The sequence below is a fragment of the Rhincodon typus genome, chromosome 10, assembly GCF_021869965.1.
Source record: "Rhincodon typus isolate 14 chromosome 10, sRhiTyp1.1, whole genome shotgun sequence".
Classification (NCBI taxonomy): domain Eukaryota; kingdom Metazoa; phylum Chordata; class Chondrichthyes; order Orectolobiformes; family Rhincodontidae; genus Rhincodon; species Rhincodon typus.
The window spans coordinates 1,363,481-1,382,433 of record NC_063341.1 but is presented as its reverse complement, the minus strand read 5'-3'; the positions used below and the strand labels follow the sequence as shown (position 1 = coordinate 1,382,433).

The 18,953-nt window shown below is 47.1% G+C and overlaps 1 protein-coding gene and 1 gene segment (V, D, J or C); one reads left to right on the top strand and one right to left on the bottom strand.

The window, feature by feature from the left end:
- The window catches only part of LOC109923962 (rab GTPase-activating protein 1-like), a 133,996-nt gene extending 124,443 nt beyond the window's left edge, over positions 1-9,553 (top strand). For all 3 annotated transcript variants that reach the window (XM_048601797.1, XM_048601799.1, XM_048601798.1), the window contains 6 exons: positions 3,167-3,277; positions 3,958-4,062; positions 4,187-4,270; positions 7,141-7,212; positions 7,938-8,135; positions 8,356-9,553. In XM_048601797.1, the coding sequence (XP_048457754.1) occupies positions 3,167-3,277; positions 3,958-4,062; positions 4,187-4,270; positions 7,141-7,212; positions 7,938-8,135; positions 8,356-8,505 (720 nt within the window). In that variant the 3' untranslated portion in view covers positions 8,506-9,553. The remainder of the gene's footprint in view (positions 1-3,166; positions 3,278-3,957; positions 4,063-4,186; positions 4,271-7,140; positions 7,213-7,937; positions 8,136-8,355) is intronic.
- A 905-nt stretch (positions 9,554-10,458) lies between these two features.
- LOC109923961 lies at positions 10,459-18,846 on the bottom strand. The segment is given in 4 exon segments: positions 10,459-11,334; positions 17,649-17,681; positions 18,225-18,524; positions 18,710-18,846. Coding segments are annotated over 4 exon segments (711 nt in total).
- Positions 18,847-18,953: the final 107 nt, after the last annotated feature.

Sequence of the window (18,953 nt, the reverse complement as noted above, 5' to 3'; positions counted from 1 at the left end):
ACACCTTGTTATCTCAGATTCTCCAGCATCTGCAGTTCCTGCTATCTCTGAAACAATTTTAACCCCACTGCGAAGCCTCTTCTAAGGAAGCCTATCCTGAAGAAGTTACCCTCCTCCCTCCGATCACGAGAGGGCAGCTGTTTCACTGTCCCTGAACAGCACAAATAAACTGTGGCTCTGCTAGGATCTAACGTGCTCGATCTGTAGAGATGCAGAGAGAGAGAGTACAGTTTTACTTTTCCTATTGCAATGAAAATATCCCCTATGATAACTCAATATTTCTGAAAAAAAGTACTTTGTGACTTTTAATTGTCTTCACAGTGTGCTGTTTTGTCCATTCTGTGATACATGTAGATTATGCCAGTGTTGAGAAGCACAAAGTATATTTCCTCCTCTAAACCTGAAACTCTCTCCATTTGGCTTTACTGCTTATTGACTTTTCTACAATTTCCCCTGTTCCCTCGCTCTGTCCCAGTCCCAGAGGAATTGATGGCCAGTCATCATGACCCCACACTGGGTGAAGGTTTGTGTGAAGTGAGGCTGGTGTGTTGTAGCTTGGGCTCCAGCCTCAGGACCAGATGTAGGTGCCTGTTCTCCAATTTGCACATTGTTCTTTCTGATCAGACTTTTTAAAATTGTTTGACAAGCTAATGATGTAAATACATCAGTGTTATATATGGCTGGGATCATTTAAAATCATGGTCCTAGTTTTTCATGGACCACCACTTGTGATAATACAGTTTTCAATGTTTCTCTCCCCTTATGTGTTATGAAGAGGTTTGCAAACGTGTTTTGGTGAGGATAGTGCATCTTCAACACCGTGTGACGAATTGGGTGGGTGTTTGAATTCTCATTCCACTGTCGTGCAGCTTTCAAAGAAATTAGATTGCACCCAGGCTTTGTAAATATTGTGTTTTGGAGTTTATCTTTGGAATGCTAATTTGTAATAAAAATATCCTGCTCTGCTCTGTAGCTCAGTCATTGTGTTTGTCAATGAATGTTCCCTGAGATACTGAGAGTTTACACAACACACCATTTGCCTGGGATCCAGTTGCTGGCTGAAGCCTCTTGTTGTTCGGTGACTCCAAGCCATTGTCTTGCTCTCTGCAGTTATAACATCAACTTGGTTTCTCAGTGTGAGCCAGGAGACCACTGCACGGTGACTTCCTGTTCCACTGTCAGTGTAAAGGCAACTGGGAACTGTCGAGGTTAATCCCATCATGAACATCAGAACATTATGCTCAGCCAGAACTACCCCCACTGACCCATTTTTTTGGCCATCAGCGCAGTGAAAGCAAATCTGTCCCTTTGCCAGCACAAAGAGAAAGTGTGCGTGGTAATGGTTTAGCCCAATAGGAGCAGCACTGGTCGATCATGCTGTATCAGACTGGATAGAAACCTGGGCAAACTCCAAACAAAAGCCTGACCTTCAGTGGATCTGCTGCTACAGGAAACATGGAATTGGAATACTTGTTACTGAATCACCTCATCAAACCCAAATGCAACTGAGAAAATATAAACCAAACCAATTTCCCAAGGACAAACGTTACAACACAGCAAGAAAGTGGGGAACAGACAGTAACTGATCGCTCTCTCTCTCTTTTTGGGAATTTCACTGTTACTTGTTCCCCCTTTCTGTGGGTTACCATTTTTAGCATCCGTTGTCTGAGGATGTTATGGTTCCTGTCCCCCCTCTCTCTCAGGGTGGGGATGGGTGTGTCATACCCAGCTGGTTTGTTAGTTCCATTCCCTGCTTCCCTACACTGAGCCGTGTGTTAAAGCTTGGCACAGCTCACCCTTCATCTCAATCAGATCACAGGGTCTAAGGTTGGTCAGTACTGTCTGGACCCAGAACAATAACACTGACTGACTGGAGACAACCCAGATCAAGTCACAGTGAGACTGTTATTGACATTCACACTCAAAGCCCACCGAGGAGCTGGTCATTTGTCTCCATGTTACCATAGAGTTAGTTCTCCCAGAGATTCATGAATCATTCTGGATTTTAAACAAGGGAGGGATGTTGCGAGGGAACAGGCGGGAAGGTATGGAGAGGGGAAAAAAATCAGAAAACTGTATTTCTGTTACACCGTTCATGAGCTGAGGATGTTTGAAGATGTTTTTACAGTCAATGAAATACTTCTGAAGTCTAGGCATTTGTCGTAATGTAGGAACTGTGACAGCCTGGACAAGGCAGATCATTTGGCAGCAGCACCACCCAGAGACTGGTGGCTGTTACTGCAGGCAGGCTCCAAACCAGTTCTACTGTGAGGGAATGACACTGAAGCACACAAGCACATGAGAAATAGGAGCAGGAGGAGGCTCCCAATGCCAGTCCATCCTTTCTTAAATACAGGGACCAAAATTGTACACCGTACTCCCAGTGCAGGCTCACTAACACCCTGTACAGTTAGAACAAGACTTCTCTACTTTTAAATTCCAGCTCCTGGCAATTAGCGCTAAAATTCCATTTGCTTTCTAAATTATTTGCTGCACCTGCACTAACTTTTTGTGTTTCATGCACAAGAGCACCCAGATCCTTCTGCACTACGTTTTGTTGGAATCACTCCCCATTTAAATAACAGTCTGCCTTTTTATTATTCCTACCACTTACACTTTCCTACATTAAACTCCATCTGTTGTGTATCAGCGTTTCATTTATAGTTTGGTCTTCTCTTTGTGATTGTCTGTCTCTATGCATCTGCCTATATTGTGTCCCATTCCTATTTGCTTGTAGCCCAGAGCCTTGATTGTCCAGGCCTTTCCTGCTGGTTCCATTCAATATTGAACTGCTTCCTTGAGACAATCTAACGCAGCATGTCACCGCCCTCCTACAACCAGGACTCTCCTTGTTGTCCTGGTTTGGCACATTTGAGGCTCGGAGAGTTACTTCATGACTTGCTCACAGACTTTGTTACATGGAGAGCGGGGTGGAAGCAGAGGGAGATCCAGGCTCCATGACTGGGGAGTGAGGGGGAGACCCAGGCCCAGGCCCAGGCTCCAGCTCCGTGACTGGGGAGTGAGGGGGAGACCCCTGGATGATGGTGGATGGAGTGAGTGGGGACAGCCTGGCTCTGAGCCAGTGACTGGAGACTTTGCAGCATTCAGCAGGTTAATCTATTGCCCACTGATTGTGAGTGGATCTGTGTGGGTTTGATCTGTGCAGCGGGAGAATCGGAGACTGCAGGAGACCAGCTTGCGCCTGGAGCAGGAGAACGATGACTTGGCTCATGAGCTTGTGACCAGCAAGATTGCCCTGAGGAGTGACCTGGATCAGGTAAGGGACATCGCTGCTCTTCGCTCTCTGATCCAAGATCCCAAATCAAAACAGAACCTTGGGTTTGTGTAGCACCTTTCACAACCTCCGGGTGTTTCAACCTGGTTATCAGCCAATTCGGTCTTTTTGAAATGTTACCACGATTGTAACGTGGGAAAGGTGTGGAGTGTGAGGTGTGGGAAGCAAGTGACACTCAGCAAGTGGATATCTTCCCTGCTCTTCAAAATTCGTCCCAGGGCAAGATTTCCAAACATCTGAGAGGGCGGGTGGGGCTACAGGGTTAATGGCTCATGCAAAAGATAGTCCGTATGATGACAGTGCAGCAATCCCCTCACTGTGTGCACCGCAGTGTCAGAGTTCAACACCATTCTCAAAACTCTGGCATGGGACTTGAACCTACAACATTGTGGTTGGGAGCAGAGAGCCCAGGCTGGTCATGCTGTATCCCCCAACAGAAAGGCCTGTGTTTGATCAATTATACTGCATAGTGTGCTCACTGACTGGGTGGCCAGGTGCTGTGCAATTCACTGCAGTTCTATCTCAAAAGCAAGATGTGCTCCCCCTCCCCCAGCCCCTGAGATTGGGGAAATGTGTCCAAGTGTCCGATCATACTGTCCGGAAACAGTTTGGAGGGAATTCCTTACTCGGTCCCTCACACTGTGTCCATCTTCCCCATTCAGGTTGAAGACAAGGCTGATGTCCTCAACAAGGAGCTCCTCCAAACCAAACAGAAGCTGGTGGAGACTGAAGATGAGAAAAGGAGACAGGAGGAAGAGTCAGCACAGGTACTGAGAGGACAGTGGGAGGGATAGTGGGTGAGGAAGTCCCCTGATCCCCGCTCGTACGTGTGGTTATTGCTTGATGCTGATTGAGACTCTCGTTCTGATCTTTGCTTTCCTGCTGTTGCAGATTAAGGAGGTTTTTCGCAGGGAGTTAGAGAAAGCTGAATGTGAAGTCCGCAAGACAAGTGCCATCATTTTGGACTACAAACAGGTACGGACCCCATGACCTGCTGCATATTTCCTGGGAGGGGGACACTGAGCAGATTGTGTTGAACTGAATGCTGTATCGGGTGGCTGGGTGTTTCAGGGTCTGAGTATGGGGTTTGTCTCTCATTCCTTTCCTAATGTCAGTGGGGGGTGACCATCCTAGAGCAGCTGCACTCTGCTGGGGCACAGCTTCCTGGTAAATTCTGACAAGGAAAGCTGGAGAACCCGTGCAGTGGACCGATGTACCGCAGTCCATCTGCCAGCCCTGAGTGGATGGTACGGGGGAATAAGTAATATAGCTTAATTTCTGGGTGGTCCTGAGAATTCCTCCCTGTCTCTTCCTACCTGTTCCGTCACCATGCTGGATACATTGGGATTTAAACTCTTAGACTGAAACCGAGAGGAAGAATATTCTTAATGGGGGAATAACCTTCCTTGCAGCCAGGGCAAGCAGCAATTTCGAATGTAAATGAACAAGATTTATGGGGCAGCGAAGATAGATATCTCTTTTTCCTGTTGACGTGGCCTGTTAAACTAGTTTGCTGCGGGTCAGTCTGTCTCACTGTGGCTCCTGGGACTTCTGATCTCAGTCCTTTGACTGATGACACACTGTGAGGATTCATCTTCAGTTTAATCTTCATGTGAAACTCTGCAGCTTTAAGACGTTCGAGTTGAAAGTTCCCAGCCTACCTTAGCTGCTGTGACCGCAGTCCCTGCAGACTGCTCTCTGCTAAAAGCAGCTTCTTAGCAAAGACATTTTACTGTCACTTCCTCTTGATGCCTGTACCTGTTGCATAGCACAAATTCCTCACTTATCACAACCACTTGTTGACCAGTAACTCACTGGAAAGTATCAGCTGCTTTCTCCTAAGCTGCTCTCCCAGCCAGAGCTCCCTTTAGCAAGTGTCCTCTTGTCAAGTCCTACCCCCTAACTAACACACAGACCCTGGGCAAGTGTTCTATTTTTATCCGCTTTCTGCAGACAGGCACAGACTGATCTGGGTGTCCTGGTACATGAATCACAAAGTCACTATGCAAATGATTAGGAAGGTCATAGAATCCCTACAGTGTGGAAGCAGGCCATTTCGCTGTCAAGTCTACACCGACCTTCTGAAGAGCATTCCACTCAGACCCATACCCCCATCCCTGTACCCCTGCATTTCCCACCGCTAATCCATCTCGTCTGCACATCCCTGGATATTATGGACAGTTTAACATGACAATTCAATCCATCTAACATGCACATCTTTGGACTGTGGGTGGAAACCGGAGCACCCGGAGGAAACCCACCCTGACACCAGGAGAATGTGCAGACTCCACACAGTCACCCCGCAGATGGAATTGAACCTGGGTCCCTGGCACTGTGAGGCGGCAGTGTTAACTACTGAGCCACTGTGCTGCCTGGGAACGATGGATAGCGTATTGGTGCTTATTGCAAAGGAATGTTGATGTGGCTCCATCTGGAAAGCTGTGTATCATTTTGATATCATTTAAGAAAGGATATCAAGGATTGTGGGGAAAAGACAGGAAAGTGGAGTTGAAGATTATCAGGAACAAAAACAAAGTTGCTGGAAAAGCTCAGCAGGTCTGGCAGCATCTGTGGAGGAGAAAACAGAATTAACGTTTCATGTCCGGTGACCCTTTCTCAGATCAGACCCTTATCAGATCAGCCATAATCTCATTGAATCATGAAATAGACTTGGTTGGCTAAATGGCCTATTTCAACTCCTAAACCTTAATATGTGTGTGTGTCGGAAAACAGCTCAGACACAGATGTGTAAGAGCGACCATTTCGGTGGCAGTAACAACTCTGAGGCGGAGGAGTTTGTTTAAGCAAATCGAGTGGTTTATTACAAGCAGCTACTGGTAAATACAGGGAGAGGAGTTGTCAGTAGACACACAGAAATTCCGAACTCACTCTGATTCATGAGCACGAGTTACAGCTTTTTATACACAGAAATAAACAACTTGTCCAGCAATCATCAGTTTATCTCCATTCCCCCTTTCTAGTGTGGTCACTCCCCAGGGCACATCATGTGCTCTCATTTTAGTTTGATAATTTAGTCAGAATTTTTGATACTCTAGTCAGTTACCTACTTTGTCACTATTCTCTCGTCCTGTCTAATCTTGTCAACCAGCTATCTAACAGTTAGGGTGCATGGTCCTGTGGTCTAACTAAAATGTCAGAGGTGTCGGCCATTTCAATGTAGTCAGTAGACCACGTTGTTCCACCCGAATAAGCCTTGCTTCAGCATTTTCAGTCAACTATTTCATGTCTATTCTACTGTGTGTGTGTGTGTGTGTGTGTGTGTGTGTGTGTGTGTGTGTGTGTGTGTGTGTGTGTGTGTGTGTGTGTGTTTGTTCCTCTGAGGAAAGGTTGGAAACGCTGTACAATTGGAGTTTAGAAACAAGAGGTGATCTAGTGAAAACAGAATGATGAGGGATAAAAGCAAGAGACAGTAGATCCTGGAAATCTGAACAAAAAACCAGGAATGTTGGAGGAACTCGGCAAGCCTGGTGGCATCTGGGGAGAGAGAAGCAGAGTTGAGGTTTCTGAAGAAGTCACACCCAACTCGAAACTCTAACTCTGTTTCTCCCACCACAGATATTGCTGGGCTAACTGAGACCCTGAGGGGATGTGACAGATGGATACCAAGGGAATGTTTCCTCTTGTGGGGGGGATCCAGAAGCAGGGACACAGTTTGCGAAAGACAGTTTACTTCAGAACAACAAAGTCACATTAATCCGTAACAATTAAGGCCTTCCCACTAAACTTATGGACAGTGCAGTCTGATAACTTGAGCCTTAATAATTGTGCACATGCATCAGTGAGGAGACAGGAGCAATAATAAGTCTCCCTCTTGTTCTGTTCAGATTTGTTCACAGCTGAGTACACGGTTGGAGAGACAACAGGCGGCGGGTAAGGAGGAACTGGAGCTAGTGAAGGTAGGATTCAGCTGGTGATCAGCCTTTGATGATCCCACTCCTGCACTTGTCCTTGTGTTGTCTTCATATTGGGTCACCTGTTGTATGTTGTGTGGTCACAGAGTCTTTACAGCACGGAAAGAGGCGCTTAGGCCCATTGTGTCCAAACCGACCATCAAACACGCTCCAATCCCATTTCCAAGCACTTGGCCCACAGCCTTGTATGCTGAGGAGTTTCAAGGACTCGGCTAAATGCTTCTGAAATGTCTTCAGGGTTCCTTCCCCTACAGCCTCCTGATTGTGGAAAGTCTGTTCACAATGAGCTAAATACCCAGCAATCAGCATCTTCTATTCACGCATGGGATGTGGGTCTTGCTGCCTGGGCCAGCATTTATTGGCCATCCCCAGTTGCAGCTCACCCACCTTCTCCAGGGCAACTAGGGATGAACTCACTCTGAGCTCAAACAGTAGTTGTGGTTAATGGTGATGATGAGGTCTCACCAGGCAAGGACCCACCATCCAAACATAGGAGCGATATTGCTGTTCCAAGCACCTACACTGGATTGCAATGTTTCAAGAAGGCAGCTCACCACCACCACCTCAAGGGCAATTAGGGACGGGCAGTAAATGCTGGCCCAGCCCAGAACACCTAATAAATTAAAATAAACTCTTGTTTCAGTGGTGAGATGAAAAGATGCAAGTGTAGGATTGGTGCCTCAGGCCTGCTCTCTCTGTTCAATCCCCAGGGTAAAGTGCTGTCCTGTGACCGCTGTTGTGAACTCTTCAAGGAGGATGGTGAGCTGCAGCTCCCAGATCCTGGCCAGGATCACACGAAGCAGCACATCGATGAAGAGAAGGAGATTCTGAAGAAGCAGCTGCGGGAGATGGAGCTGGAGTTAGCACAGACCAAACTGCAGCTGGTGGAGGCCAAGTGTAAAATCCAGGTACAGCCTCGAAATGGAAGCTCTACTGGGGGAGGAAGGGTGAGAGCGAGAGAGGCTTAGGTGGTACAGGACCAGTGTTCCTACATGATCTGGCCCTGAGCAACTTTCTGACAGGAGACCTGTGCCCGAGCTGTGGCTCCCTGTAGATACTCTGTCTCTGGGTTGTCCTGATGGATTATTTCCCGGTAAAATCATTGTTTCTTTTCTCTGCCTTTCCCAGGAGCTGGAGCACCATCGGGGAGCTCTCCTCAATGAGATCCAAGCTGCCAAAAACTCCTGGCTCAGCAAGACCCTAAACTCGATCAAAACTGCCACTGGCACTCAACCCCCTCAGCCTCCGCCTCCCCCTGCTCCCAAGGAAAGCACATAGTGCCACACACCTCGTCCTCCTCCTCTTCTCAGCCCCTGATGGTGAAGGAACAGCAGACTGAGGATTACCTCCTGAACTCAACAGCAAGTCCTCACCACTGGCACTATCCTCAAGCTCAAGAAATTGCCCTGCTCAGGGCCAGCTGCCCAGTTCTTTGTACATTTAAGTCCTTCCTCAATCTTGGAATCCAATCTGACTGATTTGTTGGTTTGTATATTGTAGAACAAGAAATGTTGTATTTTATAATCAGCACCTTCTTGTCATTTTCATTGGCAGCCGTTGTTGTTTGGGAATCTCATTGGTTTAATATGGTGAGTGGGTTAATCCTACAGGCACTGGGAAGGATGAGGGGCTGTCAGAAATACCAGTGTTTGCTGATTCGTCACCTTGACCAGGCGAACTGAGAATCTTCTTCACTCTCTACTGTCTCTCTTTCCTCTCCTTCCTTCTCTCACTGTCCTGCGTGCTCCCTCTTTCTGAGCTTCTTGCCATCCAGAGCTCTTGCTCTCTCCCTCTGTCTCTCTCTCTCTCTCTCGGTCTCTCTCTCTCGCTTGCTCATGCTCTCTCTCGCTCTCTCTCTGGACTGAGAGCTGCTCCTATTCATTGACCCACAGAGATCATGTTTTGCTCAGGTCAGTTCCCACGATTCACTGTCGCACTCTACTCGTCCTGTCTTACACACTAAACGTTCTGCTTGGATCTTTACACAGGTCTGTCCTACATTCTTCCCTTTCAGCCTTTACAAACCGATGTGTGTGGATGTGACAGAGGAACAGCTAAAGGACTCGTTTTGCACAATGTACAAAGAACAAATAATCTATCTTGTTCCTTTAATTTTCAGACAGGTTCAATATTCGATGTAGTTAAAATTTGGGGAAATTTTATGTTTAACTTGCAGCAGTCTATTGTCCCAGGGAACAGGTTCCTGTTGTTGGTGTGTTTATCTGTAATGCCAGCTGCCCCCAGTTGTTCACCCTGGTGCAGCCATCTCTGGGGGCAGCTTATATTTGTAGCAGTTGTATTTTCAACAATAAACTAACTCACTGTTGTTGGTCTGTCTGTGTTCTCTAATCACTCCACACCACTGGCCCTTCAGGTAGTTGTATAGGAAGATCCCAATTCTTTCCCATTCACTTCAAACTATTTGATTGGCGTCAATGTGAGCACATTCTGGCCAGAAGTGGGATTGTCAGTAAGTGACTGCACTCTGTCCTGTAAATCTCAGTTATAGACACACTGATCACAACATCCAGGTTTAACTGGAATATGGGAATGGGGGCCAAGATATGATCACAACTTGTCCTGACACAGCACACCCCCCTCCCTTCCCCTCCTCAAATCAAATCAGAAATCACTAACTGAGGTTTACACTGAGATCAAACTCAAGGAGGGATGGCATGCTGCAAAGCTGAGATACACGCTCTCAGACATTAACTGGGTAACAGTCATATCTAGACTGACAGAGACGTCTACAGACAGCATTGGATGACAGTCACACTCACAGCATCATGTATGCTGTGGGATCCAGACTGATCCTCTCTCTGAACTAAGACCTCACTAAGTTCAGTTTTGAGCTGTTACTGTGAGGAACAGGCGAAGGTGGGAGAAATGAATGTTAGGACTGTAGCCTCCAGCATCTGTGATTGGCCAAAGTCAATTTCAGGTGTTCCCCAGCAGCAGCAGAGAGTGCACTGTGCGATCCCACCAGCTGGGTCTGGACCAACAGAGTGAAGAGTGAATACCTCAGATTGTAATGATTTGAGGCCCAGCAGTTTCAGTTTCTGTTCTGTTTGGAATCTTGTACAATCACCAGATTCCAGATCAAATGGATCTTTTGAAAATAAATGACTCTCAATCTAATCTGCAGTAGAAATGTCATTGATTGGCTAGGTGACCTGTCAATTAGCTGACAGGGGGATAGTCAATTTCCAAAGCACACTCAGAGACAGAGACTAAATCTTCTTCATCTTTATTCCCTTTTCCAGATTGACTTTGACAGAAAAAACACTGCAATTAACAGCCCAGAGAGAGGAAGCTGCACAAATTCACAGCCAGAATGGAGCTTGAGGAAAATACTTATGAAGATTTTCTCAATAACATGAGAATCCTGTCCCTTTAAACAGTGACAAAACCTTAAATTGGAACTGGCGGCTGAGCAGGAAGGAGGTCTGGTTTACTGAAGTAGAGACTTCTGAGGTTCACATTGTATTTGTACAGCTGACAGTCTTCAGCATCTTTGAGAGCTTTTACTTGTTATCTCAAGTCAACACTATCCCCATCAAACACTCCCAGGACAGGTACAGGATGGGGTTAGATACAGAGTGAAGCTCTCTCTACACTGTCCCAATGCCCTGCCTTAACCCCTGAACCTCAGAAGTGTCTCCGAGCCAGTCCCGAGAAGGAAGAGAGTTGAAATTCCGTGCTGACAATGACATTTGTCCAGCCAGCTCAGCCCTGTTCTATTTAAAGTTGTGTCTCCTCTGTGGACTGTCTCAAACAACTACACACACTCTGATCTCCTGATGCTCTTGCTGAGGGGAGAAGAGAGGGTGACATGGGTGAGGGCACAGGAGAAGCGAGCATTGGACTCCCAGTCAGAGCCAGAGAGGGTCAGCAGGCTGCTGACACTGTAGGTGCTGTCCGAAGCTCGTAGATAGTTGCTGGTCTGAATCCCGTCCGAAATGACTGCACCATCCTTCTTCCACTGCACCTCCAGCTCATCAGGATAGAAGTGATTGGCAAGGCACACCAGGGTGGCAGTGCCCTTGGTCTGGACCTGCTCCGGGGAGGGGGGCAGCAGGGTCAGCTTGGGCTGAGACCTCTCACGGCCTGAAAGACAAGAGAAGCAATTTTAATCCCTGCCATTCGAATGGATTTCAACTCTCCAAACATTAACTGGCAAAATAATCCATTTGAACATGTAGGCAAAACCAAACAAATCCAACAAAAGAATGGACATTGTTTAGATTCTTGAGATGAGCATCACTGGCAGGGCCTGCATTTATTGCTCATCCTTAATTGCCCCGAGAAGGTGATGGTGAAGCAGCAGAAAGGAAAGGGACAATTTTGTACCATTGTTTAGGGAATGAATGTGGGCAGCAGCTGGAAGGACTATCAACGAGGGAGCATTTTAGTGACAGTGATGAAGAACTCAGTGAGATTGACAGTAGGGATGGAAGTGGAGAACCATGGAGCATGTGTCAATGTTTTCATTTGGGAATGAACCATTTTATGAAACTCTGCGGTGATTTGGTAAAAGGGGACTGGAACCAGCGACTTGATGGGAAATCAGTGTCAGGGCAGTGGGAGGCTTCCAAGGACAAGACAAGAGATTGTTCAGAATCTGTTCCCACAAAGAGTAAGGGTGGGATTCCCAAATCCAGACTCTCAGTCCGGGTTGTGAAAAAGCAGCCAGAGTAGGGAAGACCAAACAGGGAAGGTGATGTTCAATCCTCTATACAATTCTGGTGAACAGGTTATTCTGGAACTGTGTAAAATCCCAGTTGCAGCACAGACAGAGAACTGTGTACAGTTCTGGTTACCGTATTACAGGAAGGATGTGATCCCATTAGAAAGGGAACAGAGGAGATTTATGATGATTTTGTCAGGAATGGGGAGTTTTAGCTATGAGGCATGTTGGATTAGCTGGGACTGATTTCTGTGGAACAGAGGGGGCTGAGGGGAGATTAGATCGAGGTGTGTAAAAGGATGTGAGGGGCTTGGATACAGTGGATAGGAAGGACTGATTTCCATCAGCAGAGAGGGCAATAACCATGGGGAGAGATTGAAATGAATGGGGGTCAGGGTTCAAGGGGAGTTGAGGAGTAAGTTTTTCACCCAGAGGGTGAAAGGATCTGGGACTCACTGTCTGAAAGAGTGGGAGAGGCAGAAACCCTCATCACTTGGATATTCACTTGAAACACCAAACCCTCCAGAGTAGGAGTAAAGTGGGATGGAGCTCGATATCATCAAATCCCTACAATGTGAAAGCAGGTCATTCAGCCCATTGAGTCCACACCAACCCTCTGAAGTGTATCCACTCAGACCCACCCCCTATCCTATCCCTGTAACCCCATGGCTAACCCACCCAGCCTGCAGAGCCCAGGACACTAGGGGTAATTTAGCCTGGCCAATTCACCAAGCTGCACCTCTTTGGACTGTGGGAGGAAATCCATTCAGGCACGGGGAAAATGTGCAAATTTCACACAGACGGTCACCTGAGAGTGGATTCGAGCCCAGGTCCCTATGTGCTGTGAGGCAGCAGGGCTAACCACTGTGCCACCAGCACAATATCTCTTTAACAAACCTCTGATCAATCACAGATCGAGAGAACTTTCTCTGAGAACATTGGAGCAGACTTGGGTCACAGCACTTCAAAAAGGAGTAACATTGGGTATGTGTAGAAGGTTCTAGATTTCTTTTTAAATCTTGCTGCCCAGCACTGGGCTGAGGTCAAGGGTGAAGCTGCAATGAGTCTGTGTCCCAGGGTTAGGCAGGGTCACTGCTCCTAATGACCCCGTGATCCATGGAAGGTGATAGTGCACGGACAGTGGGTGAGTGTAAGGATCAGGAGACTCCAATCTCAAAGAAAAACTTGCATTTGTGTACCTGTCCCATCTCAGGATGTCCCAATGGCTCTTTCCAGCAGTCTGTGCACAGCAAGATCCCAGCGAGTGGAGTGGTAATGAGCAGGGCATCAGATTTTCAGTGACGGTGATTGGGAGGGTAATGATTGACCAGGACACCAGGTGAAGCTGCCCTGCTCTTTGTCTAATAGTTCCAAGAAAAGACAGACGTGTATTTTTATCGAGTATTTCACGCCTCAGGATCTCCCAAAGGCATTAACAGACAGTGAGGGCCTTGCCTGAAGAGCAGTCACTGTTGGAATGTGTGGGATGTGGCAGCCAGTTTGTACACAAGAAGATCCCACAAGCAGCAATGAGATCACGTAGCATTTACGTTGATGTTGTTTCAGGGATATATATTGACCTGAACTCGACCCAAAGAGAAAGGGATTGGATGGAAAATGAGAAAATGAAAGGTAAAGGAGAAGGTGGATTGCTGGTTAGTAATGGGGTTGACTGTTACCAGAAAATAAAAGGAAGAGACAGATTTTGTGAATGTAATATTGTGGTGCAGGGAAGCTCAATTTAAAAAAGAACAAACTTAAAGGCTTTGTGTCTAAATGCACAAAGCAATTGAAATAAGGTAAACAAAGTGGCAAATTGAGGTAAATCTAGTTCCCAAGGACTTTAAATGGGGGTGGCATCTGAAGAGATAATTAAAGTTTCCAGAACAAGTAAAAGGACAAAGAATATGGAAAGGGTCAGAAAACTAACTAGGCACAGCAGATAAGGGAACAACTATAAGGAGGGCAGTCAATGCAGGACTGAGGGTGTTTTACTTAGTTGTACGTAGTATATGAAATGAGCTAGTAGTACAGATTGAAATTGGCAGCTACAGTGTTGTGGGTATCACAGAGACATGGCTGCAAGGGGATCAGGGCTGGGAACTAAATATCCAAGGGTACACGTCGTATTGAAAGGACAGACAGATGGACAGAGGGGGCAGGTTTGCCTTGTCAGAAAGAAATTAAGTTAAATTGATAGCAAGAGCCTTATCGAGTCAGAAGACATAGAATCTGTGGGGGTAGAGTTGATGAACCATGAAGGATAAAAGGCCCTGATGGGACTCGTGCACAGGCCTCCGAGCAGTAGTCAGGATATGGGGTAGAAAATAAATGAGGAGATAGAAAAGCCATGTAAGAGAGGCAGTGTTACTATAATCATGGGGAATTTTAATATGCAATGGACAGGAAAAATCAGATCAGTCGATGATCTCAGGGAAAGCAATATGTTGATTGTTTACAAGATGGATTTTTTGGAGCATGTGGTAAAGCCCACTAGTGAAGAGGTATTTCTGGATTTGATGATGTGTAATGAGGCAGATCTGATTAGGGAGCTGAACGTGAATGAACCCCTTGGGGCAGTGACCATAATATGACAGGATTCTCCCCGCTGTTTGAGAGGGAGAAGCTGGAATCTGGTGTTATAGTAGGAGCTAATGAGCAAGTTAGACAAAGGAGAACCAATGGACGTGATCTATTTGGATTTCCAGAAGGCCTTTGACAAGTGGCCACACATAAAGCTGCTAAATAAGATAAATACCCATGGTGTTTGGGCACGGTACTGGGATGGATAGAGAGTGGGAATAAATGGATCTTTTTCAGGATGGCAACCAGTGCCTAGTGGAGTTCAGCAGGTGTCAGTGTTGGGTCTACAGCTATTCATGTAAAACGTAATTATACAATAATGATCTGGGAAAAGGTACTGAGGGCATATTTTTGCTAAGTTTGCAGATGACACAATGATCGGGGGAGGGACAGTGTTGAGGGTGCAGGGAGCCTGCAGAAGGCCATGGACAAGCTCAAAAAGAGGGCAAGGAAGTCGCTGATGGAATACAATGTGGAAAAGTGTGAGGTTTTGCACTTTGGTGGGAAGAATAGAGGGGTAGTCTATTTTCTAAATGGAGAAATCTTAAGCACAAGGGGACTGTTCAGGTTTCTCTTCGGGTTAACGTGCTGATTCAGTTGGCAGTTACAAAGGTAAATACAGCGTTATAATTCATTTTGACTGAACAGACTGATTTGGAATATTGTGCGCAGTTTGGGCAGCATGGAGACTCAGTGGTTAGCACTGCTGCCTCACAGCGCCAGGGTCCCAGGTTCAATTCCACCCTTGGGTGACTGTCCATGTGGAGTTTACATGTTCTCCCCATGTCTGAATGGATTTCCGCCGGGTGCTCCGGTTTCCTCCCACAGTCCAGTTTAGGTGGATTGGCCATGCTAATATGCCTAATTTGTAAGGGGATCAAAATTTCTGGGAGAAGGAAGAAGAATGGGTTTGAAAGATACATCAGCCATGATCAAATGGCAGAGCAGACTTGATGGGCTGAATGGCCTAATTCTGCCTTTATTAGTCTTTTATGGAGAGTTTCTGCAAGACCTTAGAACCGCTGGATTGTGAGCCCTGCTGTAGCTGTTTATCATCAGAACTTTGCCAGGGATAACCATGGAGTGGAGAGAGTATACACCCTGTTCCAAGTGGGAACTTCAGGATGCTTCCTGGCTCCTGGAATACAATGAGTGCAGGAAGTGTGGTCAGTGACAGCAGTTGGAGCTCCGGGTTTCGGAGTTTGAGCAGCAACTGGTGTCAGTGCGGAGAGTCCGTGAGGCTGAGAGCTCCGTGGAGAAAACGTTTCTAGATGTGGTCACTCCGCAGCTTCAGAGTATGCAGGGAGAGAGGGAATGGGGGAGCAGCAGGCAGTCCAAAAGGACCAGGCAGCTAGTACAGGGGTCCCCTGAGTGTATCCCACTCTCCAACCAGGATTCAGTTCGGAATCCTGATGGGAATGATGGTTCATCTGGGGAGTGCAGCCAAAGCCAAGCCCATGGCACCACGGGTGGCTCAGGAGGGTCCACATTGGTCCCAGTGACAGAGGGAGAAAAGGGATGTGGTCCTGCAGTCAGAATTTAGGGAGCTTGGGAGGGAATTAGCAGCAGGAGCTCAAAAGGAGGAATCTCTGGAATACTCCCAGTGCCACACGCAAGTGAGAATAGGACCAGGAAGATAAGAGAGGGGAATGTGGGGCTGGAAAGAGGTTCCAGGAGGGAGGGCTTTAGATACTTGGGATTGGCGCTGGGGAAGATGGGAGCTGGACAGGCCAGACGGGTTACTTCTGAGCAGAGCTGGGACTGAGTTCCTTGTGGGGTGATTTGCTAGTGCTGTTGGAGAGGGTTTAAATTAACTTGGCAGGGCTGTGGGGACCAGGAGGGAATATTAGGGAGGAACACCAAGGTCCACAGAATCCTGGGAGAGATAGATAGCAGCAGAATAAGGAAATGTGATTTGATAGGCAGGGTCAGAGTGAGGGAGAGAGTAATAAAGTCTAAATCAGGGTCACTGTGCATGTATGGGACTGAATGGAGTGTAGGGAGTAAGATTGGGGAGTTACAGACACAGATCGCCAAATGGAAATCTAATGTTGTGGCTCTTACACAGACCAGGCTTAAAGAAGGACAAGGCTGGATGTTAGGGGGGAAAAGGACAAGGGAAGGTGGGATTGGTTATGGAGATCAGTGCAGAGCTGGAGAAAGAGGATGTCCCAGGAAGGTCAAGGACAGAATCGATTTGGCTCGAGATAAGGAACAAAAAAAGATGCAATCAGATTTCTCAGTGCAGTCTATACTTCACCGACCAGTGGGAATGATGTAGAGGAACAGATCTGCAAGGAATTTACAGAGAGGTGCAAATATCATAGAGTTGTTATAATGGGGGACTTGAATGATCTGATTGTAGACTGGGGTAGTACCAGTGTGAAGGGCAGAGAGGGGCCAGAGTTGTGAGAGTATGTTCCAGTGAATTTTCTCCAGCTTTGTATTACCAGTTCAAAGAGAAAGGAGGGTCTGCTTGACCTGGATCTTGGGAATGAGGAGAGATGAATGCAATGAGGAAAAATGAGTGGTTAAGGTGTGGGATGCACTGCCTGAGAGTGTGGTGGAGGCAGCTTCAATTGAAACGTTCCGAAGGGAATGACACTGTTATTTGAAAAGGAACAATGTGCAGGGTGACAGGGAGAAGGCAGGAGAATGACACTCAGTGAATTGCTCATTCAGAGAGCCGGCCCAGACAGGATGGGCGGAATGGCCTCCTTGTGCACTGTAACAATTCAGTGAGTGTGTGATTGAGCAGAGTTAAAGCTGGGGGAGGTGGGAACTCGGTGTCTCACTGTGCTGCTGCTGGGGTCAGTGAGATCAGAGACTGGGACAGGGAGCCAGAGCTCGCATCAAACTCTGTCCGTGTCCGTCACACTGAGACTGGCAGGAGGCTACTCACTGATTTCACTCCATGCTGCAGGAATGTGACCACAGGCTGAAAACGGACACAGCTCCTCCACACGGTGAGTAAAACTTACTGACTTATATCTTGCTGCTTAAAGGGGGCAATGGAACTAGAGAAATACATCCTCAATCAACCATTTCATTCACTGCAGCTCCCCACTAACACCTTCAACAATTCAGCATTTGTGTTTTAGAAAGTTTCAGTATTGAAAGGGTTAATAACGGAGGATTGAGGTTTACTTACTCAGTCTGAGCTTGGTTCCTTTACCGAATGTAAACCACAGTGAGAGCTCCCAGTGCAGAGGCTGTTCATAAACCCCTGCTCTCTGCTTCCCTCCGTCACTCTCACCCTCTCCCTGTCTCTCTGTCTGTGTCTGTCACTCACTCACACCTACTCTCCCTGTGTCTCTCTGAATCTCACTCATTCTCATCCTCATCCTCTCCCTGTCTCTCTGTGTCCCTCTTTCACTCATGTCTTTCTCTCTCAGTTTCTCTCCTTCTGTTTCTCTCTCTCTCTCTCGCTCTATCTCCCTCTCTCTCTCTGGGTTGTATCCAGCTGGGTTGGGGAGATTTGTGAACTTTATTTTTTGATGTTAAATCTTGCAGCTGCTCTTTACATGTGGCCAAGGAGTGTAAGAGGGAAACTTGAGGCCTTCAGTGAGCGGTGGACACCACAGGGACTGGAGTGTGTAATGGACAGTGACAATCCCAATTTGGGGTTATTTGTTCAGTTTCATTTATATATAACTGTGGGATGTGTCAGTACAGGGGGTGGTGCTGTGTGTATTGATGTTTTTGTCTGGCTCTGTATCACTGTGTAGAGGGTAGCTCTCAGTTTGCTGACAGTAATAGTCAGCGACATCCTCATTCTGAACATTGCTGATTGTCAGGGTGAAGTGTGTGCTGGACAGTTCTTTTCCGGTGAATCGCTCGGAGACTCCTGTGAATCGATTTGTTGCATAATAGATCAGGAGAGAGGGTTTCTGTCCTTCTCGCTGCTGGTACCAGGAAACATCAGCACTGGCACCCTGACTGGACTTACAGGTGATGGTTGCGGTCTGGCCCAGTCCCACTGACAGCACCGGGGGAGACTGGTTCATGATGATGTCCCCACTGATACCTGAGGGATCAGAAAGAAACACAGTGAAGTCAGAACTGTCACAGAAAGAGCCTGTCAAATGAGAGATTGTTGGAGACACTGAGCATTCCTCTGGTTTCACCATTTTCCTTCAATCACAAGTCAGTGGAATTGGAGTGAAATGGAGAGCAGCTAAAGATTCAAGGTGGAAGGAGAGAGATTTGTACCTGCGACGCAGAATGCCAGAGGCCAGATCAGCTGGATGTGTGAAATCATGGTGTGTGCTCCTGTCCCTGTGCCTGGTTCCTGATAAACTCTCCCTTCACTGAGCACTGCTTTATAAAGCTGCAGCCTGTGGGAGTCTCACTGGCTGTTCCTCAGTATGTAAATGGCATCAGGCAGAGAGAGAGCCACGTCAGTCCCTCACACTTCCTCTTCTCTCTCTCTCACACACACACTCTCACTCACTGC